General features: G+C 52.4%; 2 protein-coding genes across 11 annotated transcripts; one reads left to right on the forward strand and one right to left on the reverse strand.

Annotated features, from left to right (window-relative positions):
• Positions 1-3,818: 3,818 nt before the first annotated feature.
• Positions 3,819-15,075, reverse strand: ANGPTL6 (angiopoietin-like 6). 9 transcript variants are annotated; one of them, XM_004949979.5, is made up of 4 exons: positions 8,251-12,676; positions 7,377-7,517; positions 6,165-6,209; positions 3,819-5,481 (listed from the first exon to the last, which is right to left on the reverse strand). In XM_004949979.5, exons 1-4 carry the CDS (start codon positions 8,408-8,410, stop codon positions 4,853-4,855), a joined length of 975 nt encoding a protein of 324 aa, XP_004950036.5. In that variant the 5' UTR covers positions 8,411-12,676; the 3' UTR covers positions 3,819-4,852. The 9 variants fall into 9 exon arrangements, with proteins under 9 accessions (XP_004950036.5, XP_046758495.1, XP_046758493.1 ...); XM_046902539.1 differs by lacking the exons at positions 6,165-6,209; positions 7,377-7,517; positions 8,251-12,676 and adding exons at positions 13,910-14,218; positions 14,711-14,854; positions 15,032-15,075 and having other exon boundaries at positions 4,433-5,481; XM_046902537.1 differs by lacking the exons at positions 6,165-6,209; positions 7,377-7,517; positions 8,251-12,676 and adding exons at positions 13,910-14,218; positions 14,711-14,854; positions 15,026-15,075 and having other exon boundaries at positions 4,433-5,481.
• Positions 9,655-11,471, forward strand: ANGPT1L (angiopoietin-related protein 1-like). 2 transcript variants are annotated; one of them, XM_015295673.4, is made up of 3 exons: positions 9,655-9,850; positions 10,293-10,400; positions 10,722-11,471. In XM_015295673.4, the coding sequence occupies exons 1-3, from the start codon at positions 9,715-9,717 to the stop codon at positions 11,354-11,356; spliced, it is 879 nt and encodes a 292-aa protein (XP_015151159.2). In that variant the 5' UTR covers positions 9,655-9,714; the 3' UTR covers positions 11,357-11,471. The 2 variants fall into 2 exon arrangements, with proteins under 2 accessions (XP_015151159.2, NP_990264.4); NM_204933.4 differs by having other exon boundaries at positions 9,655-9,718.
• Positions 15,076-22,569: the final 7,494 nt, after the last annotated feature.

Genomic DNA, 22,569 nt, shown 5'->3' on the forward strand with positions numbered 1-22,569 from the left:
GCAGAGGTGCCCGGGGAGAGCCGTACTTATAGCGGCGCGGTGATCCCGCCCACGGCGCGCCCCGGGCACCGCTGCAGGCCGCCATTCGTGGGCTGCGGGCTCTGCAGCCCGGCTTGCCTTCCGTCCCCGCGGTGTCCGTCCCACCGCTCGCTGGCAGTCGGCTCTGTTTACCCGGAGTTAATCGTGCGCCGGCAGGGAGAGGAGCGCGGTGTTTACCCAGTGCCTCTGCCCTCGTGTGTCTCCCTGCACTTCCGAGGGAACAAATACAGATTAAGGGATGCAAACAACTCAAATTATAGCAACGGGCATCCAGCTCGGCGCAGCGCTCGCGGAGTCACTGAGCCGTGCTGCAGAGCTGCGGGACAGCCGAGGGGAAAGCACGTACAGAGATGAGGGAGAGGGGGACGGCAGTGCTGGGCCGGGTGGTCGCACACCTGCAGGTATTGGGGACAGGCGGTTCATTGGGCAGCGTGGTGATAGGACAGGGCTAAGCGTGGCTCTGAACTAAAAGAGAGGAGGTTTGGATTGGCTGTAAGGAAGAAATTCTTTACTCAGAGGGCGGTGAGGCGCTGCACTGCTGCCCGGAGCGATGGGTGCCCCATCCCTGGAGGTGCCCCAGGCCCTACAGCAGACCTCACTTCTGCTGTTTAACCAGAAGCTGTGTGCTGTTTTGTTTCCTGGTGCGATCAGTTGGAAAAAGTGGTAGAGATGAGGAATTTGGGTAATCAGAAGTGAGAATGGCAAGAGGAGGTTGCTCGTATCAGAATGCCCGTGTTCGAAAAGAGATTAATGATGTGGAAAGTCCTAGGGTTGCAAGGGAATAAGGAATAATTTGATAATGGTTATTCAGCACCTTTCAGAACACGAGAGCCAGGGCGACCAGGAAAAGGAATGGTGATTGAGTTTTTTCTTAGAATCACAGAATCATTAAGGTCGGAAAAGACCTCTAAGATCACCAAATCCAACCCCAACCCACCCCCCACCACATCCATAACCACATCCCTCAGCACCACATCCCCACAGTTCCCCATGCCACTGCATCACTGCTCTTTCTGAGAAGAAATTTTTCCTAATATCCAATCTGAAGCTCCCCCAGTGCATTTTAAGGCCATCACCTCTCATCCTACTGCTGTTACCTGGGAGCAGAGGCCAACCACCACCACCACCAGCTCCTTTCAGGCAGTGGTAGGAAGCACTGAGGTCTCCCCTGAGCCTCCTCTGCTCCACACTCACCCATCCCAGCTCCCTCAGCTGCTCCCCATCAGACGTGTGCTCCAGAGCCCTCACAGCTCCATTCCTTCTCTGGATACACTCCAGGGCCTCCATGTCTTTCTTGCAGTGAGAGCCCAGCACCGAACGCAGCACTGAGGTGCAGCCTCAGCAGGGCCGGTACAGAGGGACGGTCAGCTCCTGCTCTGCTGGCTGCACTACTGCTGACACAAGTCAGGATGCTGTTGGCCTTTTTGGGCACGCTGCCGGCTCATGGTCAGTGGGTATCAGCTCACACCCCCACGTCCTTTTCCTCCATGCATCTTTCCAGCCACTCTGCCCCAAGCTCGTGGTGCTGTGTGGGGCTGTTGTGACCCAAGTGCAGGACCCGGCACTTGGTCTTGTTGCAGCTCATCCCATTGGCCTCAGCCCATTGATCAGCCTGTCCAGATCCCTCTGTGGGGCCTTCCTACCCTCAGGCAGATCAACAATTTTCTCCAAACTCATATTCAGCTTTCCATTGCATGCACAGGAGCTGGTGAGAGGAGCTGTGATTAATATCCAAAAAGTGGTCTACGTGAAGCTGGCACATGGCACAGGGATGCAGCCCACCCATCAGTACCTGCAGAGGTTCTTCCTTGTCAGGTAGACAGTGAAAAAGATGGTGCCATGTCAGTAGTGTCGTGCTGATAAGACAAGGGGGAATGGCTTTAAACTAAAAGAGAGGAGATGTAGATTAGATGTGAGATGGAAATTCTTCTTCCAGAGGGTGGTGAGGTGCTGCACTGCTGCCCAGAGCCGTTGGCGCTCCATCCTTGGAAGTGCCCCAGGCCATGGATGGACTCTGGGCAGCCTCAGCTGGTGCCCAATTTAGTGGCAGGCAACCTTGCCTGTGGCAGGGAGTCAGAATCAGATTATTTTTGAGGTCCCTTCCAACCCAACCCATTCTATTACTCTCCAATTTTACAGTTCTATGAAGTCCTGATGAAGGTGTTGCTGAGATACAGCCCCACCTCCGAAGCTGAGGACTCGAAGCGGTGCTTCCACTGCATCATCATCCACAATGCCGCTGTGAGAGCGTTCGTTTGGGAAGGATGGATCTCCAAAGTGCCACAGCAGCAGCCATGCTCACCCCAAACGGCTCACTCTGCCTGTTGTTACCCATTTCTCAGGATTTTCCGTAATTAAGAAAATGCCAACAAGTATCTCAGAAGCCATTATCACTCAGAGCTCAGTTAGCACAGGATAGAGAAAGTGAAAGCGGGAGGCCGTGCTGCAGTTTTGCTGCCTAGACAGCAGTCTGATGGCACAGTGCTGTGTTATATGGGTCACATTTTGAGGCCTTAATCTTAGGACAAACTCCAATCCGGGCACCCAGGCAGGCTCTGCTCCGCCGTAGCCAAGTGCTGGGGAAGTGAGGAGGTCCCCTCACTGGTAGGGGTGCACCAGGGGACCTCTGTGCAGTTCTGGGTCCTGCAGTGCAGGCAGACCTGGGCATGCTGGAGAGAACACTGCCGAGCCACAAAGATGCTGACAGTGCAGCGTCCGCAGAGTGGAAGAGAAGGGATCACGTTGCTCTCGGAGATGAGGTGGGTAGAAAGAAGGAAATGGGTCAGAATATAAAGAATCGACTGAGAGAGCAGCAAGGCCTTTTGGAGGAAGGTGTAGGGTCCGTTCCTTCTCCAGGAAAGGGCTGGGAAACCCTATTTCAGAGGCATTTGGTTACATTTCCTCTTCTTGGAAAGAATTCTGACACCTGCGCAATGTAATTCTTGTGTTTTCTTCCTCCGGTGGTCTCAGTCTCACTCTCCCACGTATCCCACCCTGCACCAGTAGAACAGAGCAGAGCAAACAGAAGAGCAAACTGTAACCCACAGCCGAACTGCCAGGCAATACCTCACGGCTCTCCCTGCCCATCCCTGCACAGCAGCGCGTCCTTCACGCTCCGCGGCCGCCTGGCGAGCCCCGGGACGAGGGCACCCTCTGGAGACAGGAGAAAAGTCAGCAACAAAACTCCCCGCTTCTCGAATCACTTCTTGGTCACTGCCTTCACGTTTTAGTGCACCCTACGACATCTGTGCTGCCACAGAACAAGGCAGCCGGGCTGCTCTGGAGACAGCAGAGACTTTAGGGAGCACAGCAGCATTAGAGTTCGGCATCTTCCTTCAAAGAAAGGAACGCGCTGAGCCTTTGAAGAGCAATGCAAGCTGTGATTTGCATGCAAAACACTGCTTTGCACCGGTGGGCTGATGGTGTAATGGATGGAACAGCTGCATCCAGGAGCGACTCTGGCAAAGGGGATGGAAGCTGCTCAAAGCCTTCTGGCTTTCTATAGTCCCATGCTGTAACTCTGAAGCATGTTTGAGGCTGTTTCGTGCTCAGAGGACCGACTTGATGTATCTGATGCTGCATGCCCTGCCGCAGCAAAGCTTTCCCCCACCATATGCTTCACAGTGTGTGAACAGCACATGTCCACAGCAGCAGAACAGCTCTGCACCTCTGAGCTCCCTGACCCTGCAATGGGTGCACCCAGGATTGGGGGGTGTCATTCAAAGCCATTCACAATGGCACATTTGCTTTTTCAGACTGCAGACAAACAAAGCAGCTCATTGAAAACAACTCACTCTAGCTTGCTTTATCTCACTGAAGAGGTCCCAAAAGAAATATAGTGATTTAACAAAGCTTTATCGTAAGTCAGACAGCAGCTTGAGATTGAAGATGGCGAGGTGCACTCGGGTATTGACTGCCTGGAGGGGAGGGCAGAACACACATCCAGGAGGACCATCTGGTCTGTTTTTCCAGCAGGACAATCATTTTGTGTGCAACTGAAATCCTGAGAAGTTGCTCTAAATGTTACATGTGCAGATGGGTCCCATCACAGCTCACAGCTCACAAAGCCCTCTGCTTTGAAGGTGAGAGACGAGAGAAGACAGAAGTCCTCATGCAGACTCCTGGCTTCCCATCCCCTCCCATCTCCAGTGGCTGAACTCCATTGGCTTTTGCAGCACAGCACACACGAGCTCTTAATTCATAGCTCCTTCCCAAATGCCTGTCCTATGGGAAAGCAGAGCTTCAGCAGAGGAAACTTTTGAACGCAGTAACCTCTGTGAGCACAGCAGAGACTTAAAACAGATGTTAACACTTGGGATGGTTCTTTGAATACAGATTCGTTCTGATACTTAACAAGTGTTAAGCCTGAAGTACAGAAGGCAGAGAGTGGGAATTTGTGCGGTCCTGATCAAGAAATTTTAATCTTTCTGCAAGTGAAAGTTGTGTTGTTTGCCTGAAGTTAAAGGTGTCGATCAACTCACACAGCCATAGAGATGCATTGGAGTTTGGCTGTTTCACATTTTATCTGAGGCACACTGCACATCTGGAAACTCCAGATTTTGGGAGTAACTATTCTGATTATTAACACATTTAAAATTACCCGGATCTGAGCAAAAGGATAAAGGCAGAATTGAGGAGCAGAGGAAATCTATAAGAGGGAGAAGTGAAGGACGGCTTACTTTCTTCAGTAGCTAGGATACAAACAGCCTCAGCGAAGAGGCACTAGGTTTGGCCATGACATGTTTTGCCTATTCCATCTCTTTGCAGAGCTATACTTAGCCACAGGTTGAACGGAAAGGAAAGGAGAATGCAGCTAGCAGAAGAGCGCTGGTTTGATGAGGATGGCAGAAGCTCTGCAGTTGCCATTGCACAGACCGCTCCACGTCAAGTAGCCCTTGAAATTCAGGCGTACGGAGTAACAGGACGAATACCACCACCCACCCCCGTTGGTAGAGGCACAGTTCCCACTGTTAGTGTCCTGATCCAAGTCTTTAGCAGAGAACTTCATGTTGTCATGCACAACAGCGGAATTGGCTGAAGTCATGGCATCCCCCGCTGTCCCTGAGTAGGAGCCCAGCCGCAGCTGGTAGCCCTGGGACTCGTTGCCCACACTGAAGAGGTTGTACTCTGCGAACCTGATGTTGTTGGAGGCATCCTGGATGACAAACCTGACCTGGTACACCTTCTGCTTGGCGATCTGGTGGATGTACTCGGTGCCCAGCCAGTAGTCGCTGTGCACGTTCCCAAAGCCGTACTTGTAGGTGCTCCAGGACTCGGCCCAGGTGATGTCTGTGTTGTAGCGGTTCCTCTGGATGACCGTCCAGCCCCCACCTGTCACGTTCATCTCACAGTACACCACGATGGGGTGGAGCCCTGAGGGCTGGATGACGTAGACGCCACTGGGGCTGCCTGCAGAGATCTCACTGCAGTCCTTGGGCCAACCTGCGGCGGATTGAAACAAGATAACCCAGTCTGCTTGTTGGGTTCTGGGAGACCGAGTGCTAGAAAATTAGCAGATGTGGAAATCTGACAGGGTAGTAAAAAGGCTATCACTGTGTTTCCCACTGTAAGCGTATGAACAGAATACCTTCGTAAGGGAAACACAGTGATTAAAACAACGTGAACGTATTTTGACCATGTAATCAGAGAATTGCTTCCCTTTCTATGTTCAGATTTTTGTCTCCTCAGCCTTTCTGGATTTTCAAATTTCTCTTTCCTTCTAATAATTCAGGGGCTCAAGCTTAGCCCGGTGAGGGCTTTTTTTTACATTATTTTACAGAAACTTGAATGAGAAAGTGTGCTGTTCCTGCAGCTCTGAGATCCACCTCATCTCTGGGTTCAGGAAGGGGAGAACCTCCTCCTGTTGGCATAGCCTGGGAGGTGCATTCTCTGCTTGCCCTGTGCAGAGCTTCACGGCAGAGGAGAGGATGTGTGGTGTATATGTAAGGGCTGGAGAATCCTTTGGGATCTTGGAAGGAGCTTTTCTAAGTACAGTTCTGCAATGAGTTTTGCCCCGCAGGCGATGAGCCGCACTGTTCCCGGGTCTGTGCCCCCCCGCTGCTGTTTGACCCCCACTGCACCTCCCAGCGCCAGAACCCCGCGGGGAATGGGCTGTCTGTGCTGACCTGTCCCAATGGCTCTTCCACGCCGTGCGTTTCCTTCATCTTCACCTGCATGGGGAAAAGCAAACAGAGTGAGCTGGGCAGCCCTGTGCCGCGGCACAGATGTAACTCTGGCTTCCACGGGCTGCTATTTCTATCACTGTTGTTTGTAGGGTACTTCAGCAATGCCACTCGGCTCCGTTTTCTTCTATATGGTAGCTTTGCATTGTAAACTCTTCGAAAGAATGAGATCCCGGGAAAGGTAAAACTACAGTGGATGAGTCATTGAGCAGCACTGTTTGGTCCACTCAGCATTATGTCTTTACAGAGCTGTGTGGTATGGACTGCCATCAGAGCAGCTGTGATGAGTACAGGGAGAGACTGCTGGAGGAGAGGCACTGAGAAGCAAACAGACTGCGTGGAATTAGATAAAACTGCTGAGTGATGTTGCTGTAACCCCTCAAGCTGAAGTCACCAGCTCCTCACTGCAGACTGAAGGGGTTAATGTGTTTGTTCAGATCATAAAAAGCAAAGCGATAGCAGTGCTCTCTTTATAAAGAAATCACAGCATCCGTATCCATAAATCTGTATTCCTCAAACGCCCACAGTGTTGTGACCTCCGATATTGATATGACTCCTTTATTATACCATTCGGCCATGGACAATCTTCAACAAGAAGGCATTTTGGTTGGTGACTGAAACCTGAAGTTCCATAGAATCACAGAATCATTAAGGTTGGAAAAGACCTCTAAGATCCCCATCCCCAACCCACCCCACCGTGCCCATAACCACATCCCTCAGTGCCACATCCCCACGGCTCTGAACACCTCCAGGGACGGTGACCCCACCACTCCCTGGGCAGCTGTGCCACTGCAGCGCCGCTCTTTAGGAGAAGAAATTTCTCCCAGTATCCAACGTGACCGTCCCTGGTGACATTTCAGGGTTTTAGATGCACTACAGATAGCCAGAGAAAAGGTCTTCCTCTGAATATCTGCAGGTCTCTAGATAAAGCTACCGCGTCAACCTTGTCAGTAATAAAGCAGGCTGAACTCCCAGATCATGCAATGTGCAGAGAATATCTGAAAAGGGAGGAAGATATGATCGGGTTCCTCTTCTTTCTGAGTGTGTCTGCCCTCCGCCAACGTTACCTTCCACACCTCCGCTCTGTGCAGAGATCAGGAGGCTCTCAGTGTTCGGATGAACAACGTTCAGGGGTATAAGAGAGAAAACACATACCATCATGGTGCCCATCCGAGCGGAGATTAAGAATTTCAGATTGATTTGCTTTCAGTCTTGTCAGGTTCTCGATCTGAAAAGCAAGAACTGGGGCGAGCAGGGCCAGCATGCAGGTGCAGAGCAGGAGGCTGGAGTGATGAGCTGCTGCAAGGAGAGCACACACAGTGAGTGGAAGTGCAAACCCAGCCTTCCTGGTCAGGGAGCTTCGGGTCAATAAACTCAGCAAATGTTGAACAAACTTGTAGAGTAGACAAAGCCACAACATTAATTATGCCTTTGCTTTACTGAGGGGCAGAAGTGTAACGGTTCCCAAGAAGAAACATTCTGCAAAAGCATGCAACTGTCTGCAACCTACAGGGCTATGGAAACCGCAGCTTCCAGGGGTGGAGCCCCACTGTGCAGCTGTAGCATTGGACAAAGCAGAACTCCATGGGTTCCACAGTCAAGTGAGGATCATTTGGGAATCTGACCAATCAGACTCCTTCAGTCTGTGCCAGATCGGGAGGTTTCCTGACAGCTTGCTCATGGCCAGCCCCATAGATGTGCGTCTGCAGCTTGCCTGCTCTGCTCCCGTGCCCTAAAAGGCTTCAGGCCAATGGCTGCTTAACACCTTAACTAGCTTCCACTCTGCTTTCTTATTAACACACTCCATACTCTGGGCACAAATATAAGCCAAATAAACATTGCCTTTACAACACAGCGCGGTGCAGGAGAGAGCGTGAGGAGCAGGAGGGTGGCAGAGAGTGGGTGGGGGTGCAGCAGGAACCGCGCTGACCCACAGCCCAGGGGCCAGCAGCAGCCAGCAGCGGGCAGCAGCCCAGAGGAGGCAGAGTGCAGGGGATGCCCATCCGCACGGCGCCCAGCACACACTCACCCATGATGTCGCTGCGGGGTCCCTGCGGAGCGGGAAGCCGGGGTGCCTGGCCTGGAGGAAGAGCGCTTATATGGGGCTTGGTGGGCGAGGGCGGCGCTCCGCCTTCCATCATCATCACGGCTGGAAATGGATGCTTTGTTTGCCTTCCATGTGTCAGCATCGCTGTTCATTCCCCAGCTGTAGCTTTCTGTGATAAGAGATCCTAAACCAGCCAGTAAGCAGCATCCCATGTTTGCACAGCATTCCACCAAACTGGCAAATGCTCCAGATAAGGAGCATTATTACTTACTGGATTTGACACCAAACCCTTTGAAGGCATTCCCTGACCCGGGCTGCGTGGCAGAGCCCCTCCAGATGCTTCAGGCTCCTGGTTGCCCTCCTTCAGACACTCTCTGGTTGCTTTATGTCCTCACACCTCGACACCAAAGCGCCATACGGTACCTGAGGTGAGGACCTGCTGGCACCCCACAATATGCTGTATTAAAGGAGACTCCAACACGGCCCTGAGAGCTTTTGTGAAACAAGGGAGACCCCTCACTTGTTAAACGGACCTGATGCGATCCTGCTGGCTCTAAGTGCTGCTTGAAGAGCTCCGTGAATGTATATAGGACCCCATATCCCATATGGACCCCCAGACCATATAGGATGCTCTCTCGGAGCACATGCAGCCTGCACAGCACTGCTGGCCAGTGCCCATACTGTGTGCAATGGGAAGAGCAGGCGGTCAGCAGAGCCCCCTGAGCTGCCACCACCATGTATGCAAGAAGGGAGGGAAGTGCAGGGGAAGGGGTGCTGCTGAGGGACCGCGTATTGTGCTCAGAGCTGCCCAAAGCACTTCTGGGGATAGGGATGCCTCGGGGGGGTGGGGGGAGGCTGCTGACTTCAGCCCTCAGCATCTACCCATAGTGGGCACAAACAGGCAGGGAGTGTGTGCAGTGTGTGCAGCCCAGCTCTGTGCCTGACTGTGGAGTTGGTGCCATCGCAGGAGGGCTGTGACATGCTGCTGCCCAGCAGTGCTGGGAAACCACTGCTCGTAGGTTTTACACTCTCTAATTCCCACATGCCATACAATACGTGCCACCACTAATCACAGTACTTCCTGCACCTGATTCCTTCTATTTTCACAGTCTTTCCCTTCTGTTTGACTTTCCCCCACACTTCATCTCCTTTAGCTCAACAGCTGGTAGATTACTATAGAGATACAACACCCAAACACTTCCAGTAAACTGCATCTGATAAATGCCCCACAGCTGGGAGGCAAGGAACGCTTTATTTTGTAATGGAAATAAATTTACAACTTATTTGTGTAACCTTGAGCAAAGAGAAGATCCCAGATGGGCACACGAGGAATGGAGGGGGTGTGCACTGGGACAGACCCAGCTATAAAGGGGCTGAGCCCAGCATGGGGCTCAGAGCTGCAGGACTCACTGCTCAGGCTCCTGGCACCCGTGCAGCACTGTGGCAATGGGTGAGTTCTCTTTCTTTCCAACAGCTCGTTTGGTTGAGTGCTTACAGCTTCAGGCACAGTCCTGCCGCACAGCAGGGGATGCAATAGATCAAGCTAAGTGTCAGCAGTGGGGAGCCATGGAAGCCAGAACAGGTGAGAGTGTCCTCCCATTTCTGCCAGCTCGTTTATTTTCACTTCTCTGCTGCTGCTGCTGCTGTGTCCCCATAGACTGCACGTTCTGCATCTGGAGCAGTGAGTTCTATACAGCAAGCTCAGCTGCAGCATGTCAAACTATTTGGCCTGACTGTGCTTAGCACAGATCATTTGCCATTAAAATGCCTGTTTACCCCTAGCCCTGTAGAAAACAAACAGACAAACAAACAAAACCACCAGGAGCAGCAGAAGAAGCCATGACCGCAGGTTGCGCTGTGGGGCAGGGAGGAGGCTGGCTGCGGGGATGAGGAAGCCATCTCCCAGCCCACTTATCCTGCTCCACGTCTGCAGCTCTGCCTTCCCTGGTCAGAGCTCCCCAGGGCCACTGAGAGGCAGGGGGCTGTCCAGGGGTCCTGACGGTGCTGCACCTTTCCCTCCCCAGGGCTGCAGGCTGGGACACGCCAGCTCCATGGGAACCTCATCCTCCTGCCCGTGGCGGTGGTGATGCTTCTCCTCTGCACCAGCCCAGTGTGTGCCACGGCCTCGGTCGGTGAGTAGGGGTGTGGGTGCTCCCACCAAGCTGAGAAGCCCCGGGTTTGCTGTGTACCATACTGTGTGCTGCTGAGAGCAGCCGTGCTTGCCAGGTGCTGGGTACAAGCATCTGTGTTCCAGTCTCTGCATTCAAACCTGGGCTGCAGAGGAGGCTGATTCTTGTCTTTTATCACCGGTAGATAAGAGCTACTCCCAACATATTCCGCAGGCAGGGTGCAGCACCCATTGAAATCCAGCATCTGTAGCACCAGTCCAGCTGCACCACAGTGCCTTACCAGCACATCCTGCAATGCGTGTCTTGCTTGATTTGCTGTCTCAGGGCTCCCCGCAGACTGCAGCCGCCTTACCAGCAGCAGCCCCAGCGGGGTGTACGTCATCCAGCCGGCACAGTCCCCCCCCCGCGTGGTGTGGTGTGACATGGACACCGAAGGCAAGGGCTGGACTGTTGTCCAGAGAAACACTTACAGCACTGAGATCACGTGGAAGGAGTCCTGGACCACCTACAAGTACGGCTTCGGGAACGTGCAGGGCGACCACTGGCTGGGCACCGAGTACCTGCACCTGCTCACACAGCAGGGCACCTACAAGGTCCGCTTCGTCGTGCGGGACAAAGCCAACGTCACCCACTATGCTGAGTACGACATCTTCAGAGTGGAGAGCGAGAGCAGCGGGTACCCGCTGAGGCTGGGCCGGCTCCTGAGCAGCGGGAAGGACTACCTGACCAGCTACTACTCCTCGTATGGGGGCATCCACGACAACATGAAGTTCAGCACGGTGGATAAGGACCAGGACCAGCACAGCGGGAACTGCGCCAGCAGCTACGGGGGGTGGTGGTACGACAGGTGCCAGAATGTCCTCCTCAATGGCAAAAAGTACATCCTCTGGCCAGAAATCTGCCCAAGGGGTGACTGCGTGTCGTCCCTCATCCTGGTCAAACCCACCGATGTGTGCTGACTGTGCCAGACGTTGGGGGAGTGCCACCATCCCCAGCCCGGTCCCCTTCGCTCCCCAGTCCCATAATTGCTACCCACACTGTGAGAAATCAGCTGCAATAAACCCCAGAGCCAGACTTCGCTGCCTCCTGTCTCCTTGCTGTGTCTACACTGCACACACACATGCAAGTGGTCCCGGAGGGCATCAGGGGGCCTTGAGGGGCCTCTAGGCTTTTCGGGGCAGGAGGAGGGGGTTCGTGCCATGGGGGATCCATCCCTCATGTCCCATTGCCAGACACGGGGGGTGGTGCTGTGAGTCTCAGGGGACAGTGAGACCCAGGATAGGCAACAGACTGCAAGCAGAGTTAGTTCAAGCTAGGAAATAAGGAAGCTTTATCCTTCCCCCAGCTAATGAGGGGTGACATAAACTCTGGAGAAAGGGCCCACGCAGTCACACAGTGAAGAGCAGGGACCTTTTCCTCGGGGTGCTGTGGGGGTTTCACAATGGTGGGCAGCTCAGCTCCATCTCTCGCTGCTCTCTCACTTCTCCTCACTAACAGCACCAGGGAAGAAAACATGATGGAAAAAAAAAAGCTCGTGGATTGAGACAAAGACAGGGAAAAGCTGAGGGTGCCCCAGGCCATGGATGGGCCATGGGCAGCCTGAGCTGGGGAGCTATCCAGCTATCCAGCCCGCAGCAGGGGTTGGAACTGGATGGGCTTAAAAGTCTGCTCCAACCTGAGTCATTCTATGGTCACTCACCAGTTAATGTCACAGGCACAACAGACTTGGTGTGAAAGAGATTAATGTGATTTATCTCTTCTTGTTTTAAGCGACCAGAAGAAAAAAGTCTTTCTCCCTATCTCTGCTGCTCCCCCACTGCCCCTTTTTCATGTGGGCTCTTCCGTGGCTGCACCTGGAGATCTGCTCCTCCTGGAGCCTGCAGGCTGCAAGGGGACAGCCTGCTCCTCCTCAGCCCTGCTCACAGTAACCCCCCACAGCCCTCCCATTACCCAAAATCTTCCTATGTAAGCCCAATGATCATCAAGGTGTTATGTTTCTAAAGGACATTTTATTCTCCAAAGCAATGTGTTTTCAGGACGGGTTTGGCAATGTGTTATTCTGATTACGATGCAAAGAAGATAATAACAGCTCAGAGGAAGAACCCAGCAAGAGAAGCAGAGCAACTCGACAAAAGAGATGAAAAAATCTCTTGGGAACCCAGGCAAGGTGCCTGGGATGGACAGCAGACAAGGAGCGCTAGCAGATGGGCGCTGGTTTGATGAGGATGGCAGAAGCTCTGCAGTTGCCATTGCACAGACCGCTCCACGTCAAGTAGCCCTTGAAATTCAGACGTACGGAGTAACAGGACGAATACCACCACCCACCCCCGTTGGCAGAGGCACAGTTCCCACTGTTAGTGTCCTGATCCAAGTCTTTAGCAGAGAACTTCATGTTGTCATGCACAACAGCGGAATTGGCTGAAGTCATGGCATCCCCCGCTGTCCCTGAGTAGGAGCCCAGCCGCAGCCGGTAGCCCTGGGACTCGTTGTCCACACTGAAGAGGTTGTACTCTGCAAACCTGATGTTGTTGGAGGCATCCTGGATGACGAACCTGACCCGGTACACCTTCTGCTTGGCGATCTGGTGGATGTACTCGGTGCCCAGCCAGTAGTCGCTGTGCACGTTCCCAAAGCCGTACTTGTAGGTGCTCCAGGACTCGGCCCAGGTGATGTCTGTGTTGTAGCGGTTCCTCTGGATGACCGTCCAGCCCCCACCTGTCACGTTCATCTCACAGTACACCACGATGGGGTGGAGCCCTGAGGGCTGGATGACGTAGACGCCACTGGGGCTGTCTGCAGAGATCTCACTGCAGTCCTTGGGCCAACCTGCGGCAGGAGAGAGGTGCTTTAACAAAAGGCTGTGCAACAGAACAAGAGCATGCTTCACTCTGTGGCAGGACAGAAGGACAACTGGCCAGAGCACCTCGCAGATTCTCAGCTGTCACAGCCCAGAGTGGTCAATGTGTCTCCTGGCAGCACGAATGGATTGGCTTCAGACCTTTGCTCGTCTTTCCCGACAGGACCTGGCAGGAGGTGGCCCCAAGGGAAGGGCCCCAGTCCCACTGGACCGTGCTGGTATCAGACCAGGAGAACAATATGGATGCTGAAAGGGGATGTGTGGCTAAAACAGGGTTGGACTGGGCAGGGAGGTGAAAAGGACCTTGCCTCTTCCTGTGGCTGAGAGGAGAGAAGAACAGCCTCTGCCAGCACACAAATGCTTTCATCAGCCTGCATGGTGCACATACACACACACACACGAGCACTGCAGCCTGCTGGGCACTTCCTCACATCCACCAGCCTCCAACCTGGAGTGTGGTCAGGGTGAGAGGTGCTGTGAGGCCCTTCTCCACCCAGAGTGGCACAGGAACACGCAGCATTGGACCCAGCCTGTGCTGGCCAGTGTGGCAGGAGAGAGGGGGATCAAATAAGACCCTGTCCAAGAAGACAGAGGCGCATCCCATAGCACACCTACAGTTGGATATTAGTAAGGGGCGCAGAGCAGCACACCCTACCTGAGCACACGACGCCTGCATCCTCGCTGTGCCTGCAGTTGTGTTGTCCCCAGGCCTTCAGCGTGCACTGAGTGAGGAGGTTCTCGTTCCCAACGCAGTTAACATCATCCAGCCAAATAGGCCCGGATCCACTTCCAAAAAAAGCTTGAGATGGGGCTAACACTGCTTCCCCGCAGCCAAGCTGCCTACAGACCACAGAGGCATCTTTCAGGTCCCAGCTGTCATCACACACTGTTCCCCACTCGTTGCGGTACCAGACCTCCACCCGTCCGGAGCAGTGTTTGGAGCCGTTCACCAGCCGGAGCTCACCTGGAGTGTGAAAACCAACAGCAGGGAGAAGAATTGGAAACGGCAGGGGAGATCCAGCCTGATCTGGAACTCAGATCAGCAAATGCCTTCTGTCTCCAGAAGTGGAGCCCCAAGCAGTGACATGTAGGGCCTTAATACCTCCTGGCTGGAGAAGGCACCTTTATCTTCTAAAGTCCCCACTTCCAAATATTTTTGCTGCGTTAGAGATCGGGCATGGCATTGCCTTCCGTGCCTCTGGCCAAACGGGTATCAGTCATCCTCCTCTACCACTGGTGGCACTTTGTGCTGTTTCTGGACCCAGTTTGCCTTATTCCATACCACTGCAACCAGCAGAGGATTTGCTGAGCTGCTTGCTGAGCCAGCCCAACCCCCACCTCCCTGCAGGACCAACCTTCCCTATCCTAAACCAGACACAGAGGGAGGGCAGGACACCTGTGCATGGGGTCCAAGCAGGGTTCTGCCTGCAAAGATGGAGGCCTTCCGTGTACCTACCATCCGTCAGCACGCTGAGAGCTGATGTACTGCTATTGGAGACAGATCGACTGAGGAGGGTCAGGTCTTGGGCAGCACCAACGAGACTCAGGGCAGGCAGGGCCACCACATAGGCAAGTAGCAGGAGGGGAGCACGTTGGGAAGCTGTGGGAGGAAGAGACAAGGTGAGTGTGGAGCACAGTTCCACTGCTGGTGTGAAGCACCTGGTGCCATCTTTCTGCCCTGGCAGCCAGTCCTCCATCCACAGAAGCAAAGGGAGGGCTCTGCTGGCGCAGTGGGTCTTGAGGGGCAACCCACCCTGCTCTTCACACTCACACTCACCCATGCTGCCTCCACAGGGACACTCAGAAGCCCAGGATGTGTCTGGAGACAAGCTCTGAACCACAGGATTTATAGCTGCAGGTGCTGGGGAGGAGTGCGGCTGACGCTGCCCCCAGGGCCGATCCCATTCTTGACTTGGGGCACACAGATGACTGCCGGTAACGGGGCTGTAACCCAAACGGGCACTTCCCCACAGCAGGTAGATTGATCTGCTCAGATAAGAGCCTTTATCAGGACCAGAGCAAATATCACTCCAGCTGCAGAGTGGCAAGCAAGTTCTTAGAAAAGCTCATCAGTGCACTTCCCCATGTGCCACGCAGGATTCCCTGTGCATGTGCCACCAACTGCTTTCTGAGATGTTTGCTCAGCTCCCTCCTGTCACTTCTGCATTGTTCGTGCTGGAGATGCAGCCCTGCTCAGTGCAGTCCCGTTGCTCTGTCACACCAGGGTCTCTCCTGCTGGATCCGTGCTGAGGTGGTGAGGAACCGGGTGCAGTGACCCCAGTGAGATCCCTGCTTTCTTCTGGAACGAACATGCTGTGTGGCTCAATGGGAGTCCAGCAAGCATGAAGCAGAACCCAAATGAAACCATCTACCTTGTGGGACCAGTTGAAAGAAGAGACTGCGTCCCACTATCAGATCCCAAGCATCATCCTGGGGAGCACCTGGTGCCAGGAGAAAGAATCTCCTGCTCCTTGGGCAGAAGTGTGCAGAATTGAGTTGCGTTGCTTGCATGGAGAAATCCAGATCTCCCCAGGAAAACTCTGGAGCTGTTCCTGGGCACTATTTGCAGCTCAGCCATTGGATCAGTGCAGCCAGGGAGATGGACAGGATTTCCAGAAAGTTACTGAGTGAATCAAAAAAAGAGATGTTTTCCCACCTACATCTTGTTCTCTTACATCAAGTTTCAAAATCACTTTCTGTCATGACTCACTTCTGCACAGATGAGATGGTTGAACAGTATACCTGGTAGGGATGGGACATTATCCCATGCCCTGCATTTCATGGTTCCTGATGGGTCCATGCGAATGCCACGAGTCACCCAGATCTGTGATCACCGGGGTGGCCATGAAGCCATGCCAGGCTCACAGAAGTCCCATCTGAGGAACCAGGGGTCTCTGGCCCATTGAGGATTGTGGAGAATATGACAAACTTTCACAGTTCTGAAGGACACGACGTGCGTGGAATTGCCTCTCTACGCCAAAATCCAAGCTAAGCAAAATGACCGAATGAGTTCTCCAGGACTCAGTCTGCCCCCCAAAGACACCATGCCCACAGTCATAGGGCAACTCACCCACCAGCACAGGATCTGCTTCGCACACCTGCGCAGCGCTGGAGCAGCAAACTCAGAGGGAGTCGATGCCCCGTGTGACTGCAGAGAGGACGAGGAGCTGTGTACTGACGGCAAGGTGCAATACCCCACTGTACAGGTATCTCTTGCCCTTAACAATTTCCTTTTCCTTATTGGCCTCTGGAGCATCTGCAAGAGGGGAAATGTCTGCCTCCCAGCTGTGAGCTGTGAACAGTCTCATTTCCCCACAAGAAACCTCAAAGCGCATCCCATAAGAAAACACCAATGTTTGTGCTGTCAGGTAGTTGTGCAAACACACATAAAATTTTACTGCGATATATATGTCACCTTCTGTGCTTACTTACGGCGTTGTAAAGTGGGATTCGATTTGTTTAAAGCAAACATTAATGTATCAGGAAGACAGGACTCAAAAATCTACTATCATCTGAGTATGGGCAGGAACTAAGTTCCTGTGATAACCAATAGGCTCACAATGAAGAAGGGGGTTTTGATTACAATCTTACTCATGGAAGAAACTCTCCTTCCTCTAAGGTTTCAATGGATTCAATGCCTGCAAGCGCAGTTATTGAAAAGCAACATTTACAACCACTTTGCTGCTTCCTGAACCTTAATTCAGAAGGCAAAGCTTGCCTTCTTATCTGCACGTGTTCTGCTGCACTGGTGTCTTTTTGCAGAAGTGCTGCAGCACTTTCCTGTACCATCATCCTTTCCTGTTCCCTTGGCCAGTTTTGTCTGCCAAGGGCATCACTGGAGTTGGAAGGGACCCCTAAAGGCCATCAGGTCCCACTCCCTGCAGTGCACAGGGACACCCACAGCTCCATCAGCGCTCAGAGCTCCTCCAGCCTGACCTTGGCTGTCTGCAGGGATGGGGCATCACCGCCTCTCTGGGCAACCTATGCAGTGCCTCACAGCCCTTATTGTGCAAATCTTCTTCCTTGCATCCAACCTAAATCTCCCCTCTTTTAGTTGGAAACCATTCCCCTTATCCTGCCACAACAGGTCCCACTAAAGAGTCTGTCCTCTTCTTTCTCCCAGCAGAGTGATAGTTGGAATGCAGCATTGGCACTGGGCTGAGTGTGACAAGGGCTGTTTGGGAAGGAATCTCATTGGCGTTCAAATTCGAAATGTTCTCTAGTTATATCCCTCCCTCTCCCTGCCCACTGACCACTGTGCTGTCCCCCAGCTTTGCAGGGTTATCTGCACATCTTGCACCACGTTTAATGACACAGCATTTAATGGCGCTGCAGTGCAGCAGCTATGCTGAGCTCTGGAGCCATTCCACACCCAAACTCCTGCCACGTTCTCCTGGATGGACTCCCCTCACTGGCTTTGTGAGCATCACCCCACAGCACGGCAGATGCGAGGTCACTGTGGAGTGATGGGTTCACAAGGACACGACATGAGGTTGCTTGAGTTTACTGTCATTATTAGTCGTTGGAGCTAGCCAGTTTTATTGGTAAGGTTCAGCTCTCCAGAAATATCTTTCACATTCCAAACCCACGCACAGGAGAAGATGATACAGATGTCACCCCTGTGGCCATCTTCCAAAGAGGCACTTCTAACACCCTTTTACTTCCAAGCCAGTGAATTTTCATCTGCACTCACAGTATGCACAGCCCTGCAGCGACGTGGGTGCCAGGTTTTATCATTTTAACAAAACATTTCTTGCTTTGCAGTGCTCCAGCACTTGATCACGGCATACTCTTCCCTTCTCTCTGCCTGTAGATAGGAACTATTTGAAGTCAAGGCTGCATCTCACAGCTCTCCAAGCGGTGGGCAGCAATGTGACTTTTCTTTCTGCTCTGTCCCATTAATTTGACAACAGCTTCAGCCCTGCTGCTCCACCAGGGCTCAGCCAAGCCCCAGCTGCAGCATGAACAAAGTTCAAGTTCATTTTGCCTAGCAGACCCTCAGCATGGCAAAACCACAGTGGACGTGTGGGGATCTGCATTAAGCAGACCTGGAGGAAGTGAGTGACATAATGCCAACAGAAATAGGCCAATCTCTAATTTCAGAATGGATTTTGATTATCTAAACGCTCCACCTTTTGGTTGAGGTGAACAGCTCATGTTGTTGGGAAGAAACCAGGGATCAGCAGAATTAATCCAGGCTGGAGGCAGGAGAGCTCCAGCACAAGGCCAGCACCCAGCAGACCCAGCAGACCAGAGCGACCTCCCTGGTCAGCATGGAGCCTGCCCAGTGCTACAGGGAAGGAGGGATGATGCTGGCACACCTGGGGACAACACCTCCAGCAGCAAAGGGAAGGAGCAGAGACACATGACTTACCCTCCCTTCAGGACCCTGCCTGGTGGGCACGGACCTTACCTCATGTCAGAGGTGGCAGAAATCTACCTGGGAAAACCATGGCAGAACGTTTAGCACAGTCTCCTTGGAATACATCAAAGCAGTGTCAGTCATCTAATAGGATAAGTAACATAAGCTGTTACACAAAGAGGAGCCCTAATGGGATACTGCGTTTTGCTGAAGATGGTTTGATGTATCTGGGCCACTGCTCACTAAATCCTCCCTGAAGTCTCCTCTTCTGTGGCTGTTCTGGCTCCAGGATTAACCGACTTTCTCCTTTTTATCAGAAAGACACAGGCCCTGGGCTACCTGCAGCTCTGGGTGCAATGCACTGAGGGACCCATGCTGCCCTCCCAGCAAACATGGCCTGGTGGGTGGGAGCCCTGGACCCCGACCCAGGGCAGGTCCTGCACTGGGCCCAGGGATGATGCTCCAGGACAGTGGGGCTGCCAGCAGCTGCAAGAGCAAAGGCAGCTGAGTCATGGGAAGGATGGGAAGGTGACTGAGGAACAACTGCTCATCACTCATCATGCTACAGGAAGACAAGAGGAAAGAGTTTCCAGGTACAGATCCTGAGAGCAGCTGAACAATCTCCATCCCTGGAGGCATTTGAGAAATGTTTAGATGTTGTACTGAGGGACACGCTTTAGTGGAAAATATTGGTGATAGGTGGACTGCTGGATGGGTGATCTTAGAGCTCTTTTCCAACCTTGGTGGTTCTATGACCCTGTGATTCTATGACACGGTGTCCGTGGATCCCATGCATTTAAGGGCTCATCCAGGGAGGGAGGAAGTGCCCCAAGGAAGTGTGGGAAGCCAGCAGATCTGTGAGCCAAAGCCTGTGTTTGGGAGCCACCAGGATGGCTCCAGCACACTTCACTGGCTGCCTGCTCCTGTGGGCCACCAGCTCCCCAGACTAAAGTACTAAATTCCAGTTCTAAACACACATCTGCCCAACCTGCAGCTCTGCTTCTGTCTCTATAGAGGGGTAATCTGAGAACATCCTCTGAGAGGCAGTTCTATCTCCTTCTTGTATTCAATTCATTTGTTCACATAAACCCTTTTAGTTACACCAGGATTTAAATGGAAGGCTGTTTCAAATGAATGCAAACATTTCTATTTCCTATATCTGTGTCTTCCAACCATTAACGCCAGTGCTTCTTACAGCCCTCAGCCTGAGGCAGGCAACAATGGGAGAACTGATAGGTCAGGGGAGCAGGTGGCCCTCTTGTCCTGAGTTTGCAAAGGAATCACAAAATAACAACTTGCACAGCTAACAGGGAGGGAATCCTTGCTAAAGGGGTTCTCTACAGTAACCCCTCCAGGGAGGTTTTTGGATGTTTGTCTGTCCATGAATTCATCTCCAGTTCATACTGAGGTGTCATCTGTCGGTGACTGTGTAGAGGCACTGTTCTCAAGCATTTGCAAAGAAACATTTGGAAAGAAGATCTTAGACTTGCAGAAGTTTGAAGAACAACATTTGCCATCCATTAGAAAAGTGACAAGGAAATAACTGATCACTTCAGTTTTATCAATGTTATGTAACCATAAGCATTTGCTGAGTTTAAAGAGTAAGGACTACAAAGCTTTTATTAAAGAATGGAATTTAAATAAGGGGACTTTTACAGCTGCTTTTGTGATTTTAAAGAGAAAAGGGATGAAGAGGCCTCACTTCCCAAGGGAGCTTATAGCTCTGCAGCGCGACTGCCACCTCTGCTCCTTGCACTGCCGAGCAGAGCACTGCAACAGCCTTTTCCACTACAAAGTCCCGTTTGTACCCTATAAACAATCCTAACAAGTTTTCATCCTTGCTTTGAAGGTCAGTTCTTTCCCTTGCTGATTTCTCTTGCCAGGGAACTCCTCATCTGAGAAATGCTCTTTTTGGTTAACACCCGCTGGGCACAGCTATCTCCTTAAGTACCAGCTCTATTTATGGTGCATTTGCCATTTGAAGTCTCCTTGCAGTTGCTCTGTGCAGCACCACCTCGCTAACACTAACACTGATTGCTTCTTACGAGGAGGAGAATAAAGGGAAGAGGAATTTTGAAGCTGCAGCCCAGGACATGCAGCTGGGAGGTGGGACACATCGGCTTGTGCCCATGGACGTGGCACATTGGCTGGCACATCAGGTACCTGTCCCTTGCTGGGAAAGAGCAGAGATTGGTTTAACCATGGGTTTCCTTGATAGGTTCAACTTTTAGCCTTGCAAACATCAAAGAAATCCAAATAAAAGAAATTTTAGTGCCTCCTAATCTGTAAGAGCAAAGACAAATTGCAGTAATCTTGAATTTCTCACTGTATGTAGCATTGGAGCATCCTCACCAGTAGAGTAGGAGGATGACGAGAACTAGATCCCATGCTGTTACTGCTTATCTCCAGCAATCTCTGTGAAGGGCTGTGCATCCAGAGCTGTGCTTCCTGGGCTGTGCTTCCCAGGCTGCGCATCCAGGACTCGCCTCCCAGCAGCAGCGTCTCTTGTTCAGCTCGGAACACGATGGACCATCAGTCACTGCAGACAGAGCCCTTTCCCTCCGCAGCAGAGCCAAACACACTCGTGTTTCCTTCTCCAGTAAATGTCGGGCGCCATCTGGGGACTGCCTGCACACGTTGTCCGAATGCAGGACTGCCATCTCCTGGGCAGCTGGGAAACTCGGTCTGCAGCAGCCCCTGAAAGCTGTCCCCAGACAATTTTGATGTCACATGGTCGAGAATATGTGGCCATGGTGGGTACTGTCATGGAGGCACGGCCCGGTGCGAGGCACAAAGGGCTGCAGATCTTCCCACCTCTCCATGGGCTCTGCCCTCTTGGCCCAAGATGTGCTGTGCCCCAGGTCTGCACCTGGTGCCCAAGATCCCACCACCTACCAGCATTTATTGAACCCATGCCTCCTCCTCCTCCTCACCTTCCCCTGCAGCCCAGGGTGGCAGGTACAAGTAACTGCAATCCAAGCAGCTGGTGTATGACAAAGCTGAAAGCGATGAAAACAAGTCCTGCAGGATGCCCCATGCCGTTCTCTTCCACCAGCTGCAACCCCACTGCTCTAAAAACAACTCCTATAGCTCCTACAGCATCTCACAGAGGTAATGGGAAATCCCAACGGCAGTTCCTAAACTCACCACCAGATTTATGGCATTAATCTCAGTTCTGGCAGCAGCAGTAAGTAAGGGCAAGCATAAACATAACAAAGCTTTTTTCTTTCTCAGTAGTGGTCTATTACTGTATTAATCCCTCTCTGCTTGGTGTGGTGAGGTGGCAGCAGGAAGGCAGGAAGCCCATGGGCTGATGCTCCTGGGACCTCTCTGGCATCACAGAAGCATCTGGAATGGATCTGATCTCTGCTGTCACTACAGTGCCATCTCCTTTCTCCAAGCATACTGTTTGATCCTTGCATTGCATCTGGTGGATGGTGAAAGAGATGCCTTTGTAGCTATGTCCAGTACTGGGCATCACTGCATTACCAAAATCTCCAGCCTGTTAAACAACAGTATAAAAATACTTTCAGCTGATTTCTGCATGTCAAAGGATACTTAAAATCACAGACCTCTCTGCTTCATAGAATCATTAAGGTTGGAAAAGACTTCTGAGATCACTAAGAGCATTCCCAATGCATCCCACCATGTCCATAACCACGTCCCTCAGTGCCACATCTCCACGGCTCTGGAACACCTCCATGGACAGTGACCCCACCACCTCCCTGGGCAGCTGTGCCACTGCAGTACAGCTCTATTGGAGAAGAGATTTTCGCTAATATCCAATCTGAACCTCTCCTGGCACAACTTAAGGCCATCACCTCTCATCATATTGCTGTTACCTGGGAGCAGAGGCCAACCCCCATCACCACCAGCTCCTTTCAGGCAGTGGTAGGAAGCAATGAGGTCTCCCCTGAGCCTCCTCTGCTCCACACTCACCCATCCCAGCTCCC

This window comes from Gallus gallus, chromosome 19 (genome assembly GCF_016699485.2).
Source record: "Gallus gallus isolate bGalGal1 chromosome 19, bGalGal1.mat.broiler.GRCg7b, whole genome shotgun sequence".
Classification (NCBI taxonomy): Eukaryota; Metazoa; Chordata; class Aves; order Galliformes; family Phasianidae; genus Gallus; species Gallus gallus.

Coding starts and splice junctions, on each gene's coding strand:
- ANGPTL6 (XM_046902534.1), bottom strand. Junction 14,234..14,710: donor TCTCAGCGTGCTGACGGATG/GTAGGTACACGG, acceptor TCCCTGCTGTTG/GTTTTCACACTCCAGGTGAG. Junction 5,482..13,909: donor TGCAGGCGTCGTGTGCTCAG/GTAGGGTGTGCT, acceptor AATCCGCCGCAG/GTTGGCCCAAGGACTGCAGT.
- ANGPT1L (XM_015295673.4), top strand. CDS start 9,715: ATGGGTGAGTTCTCTTTCTTTCCAACAGCTCGTTTGGTTGAGTGCTTA. Junction 9,851..10,292: donor AGCCATGGAAGCCAGAACAG/GTGAGAGTGTCC, acceptor TTCCCTCCCCAG/GGCTGCAGGCTGGGACACGC. Junction 10,401..10,721: donor GTGTGCCACGGCCTCGGTCG/GTGAGTAGGGGT, acceptor TTGCTGTCTCAG/GGCTCCCCGCAGACTGCAGC.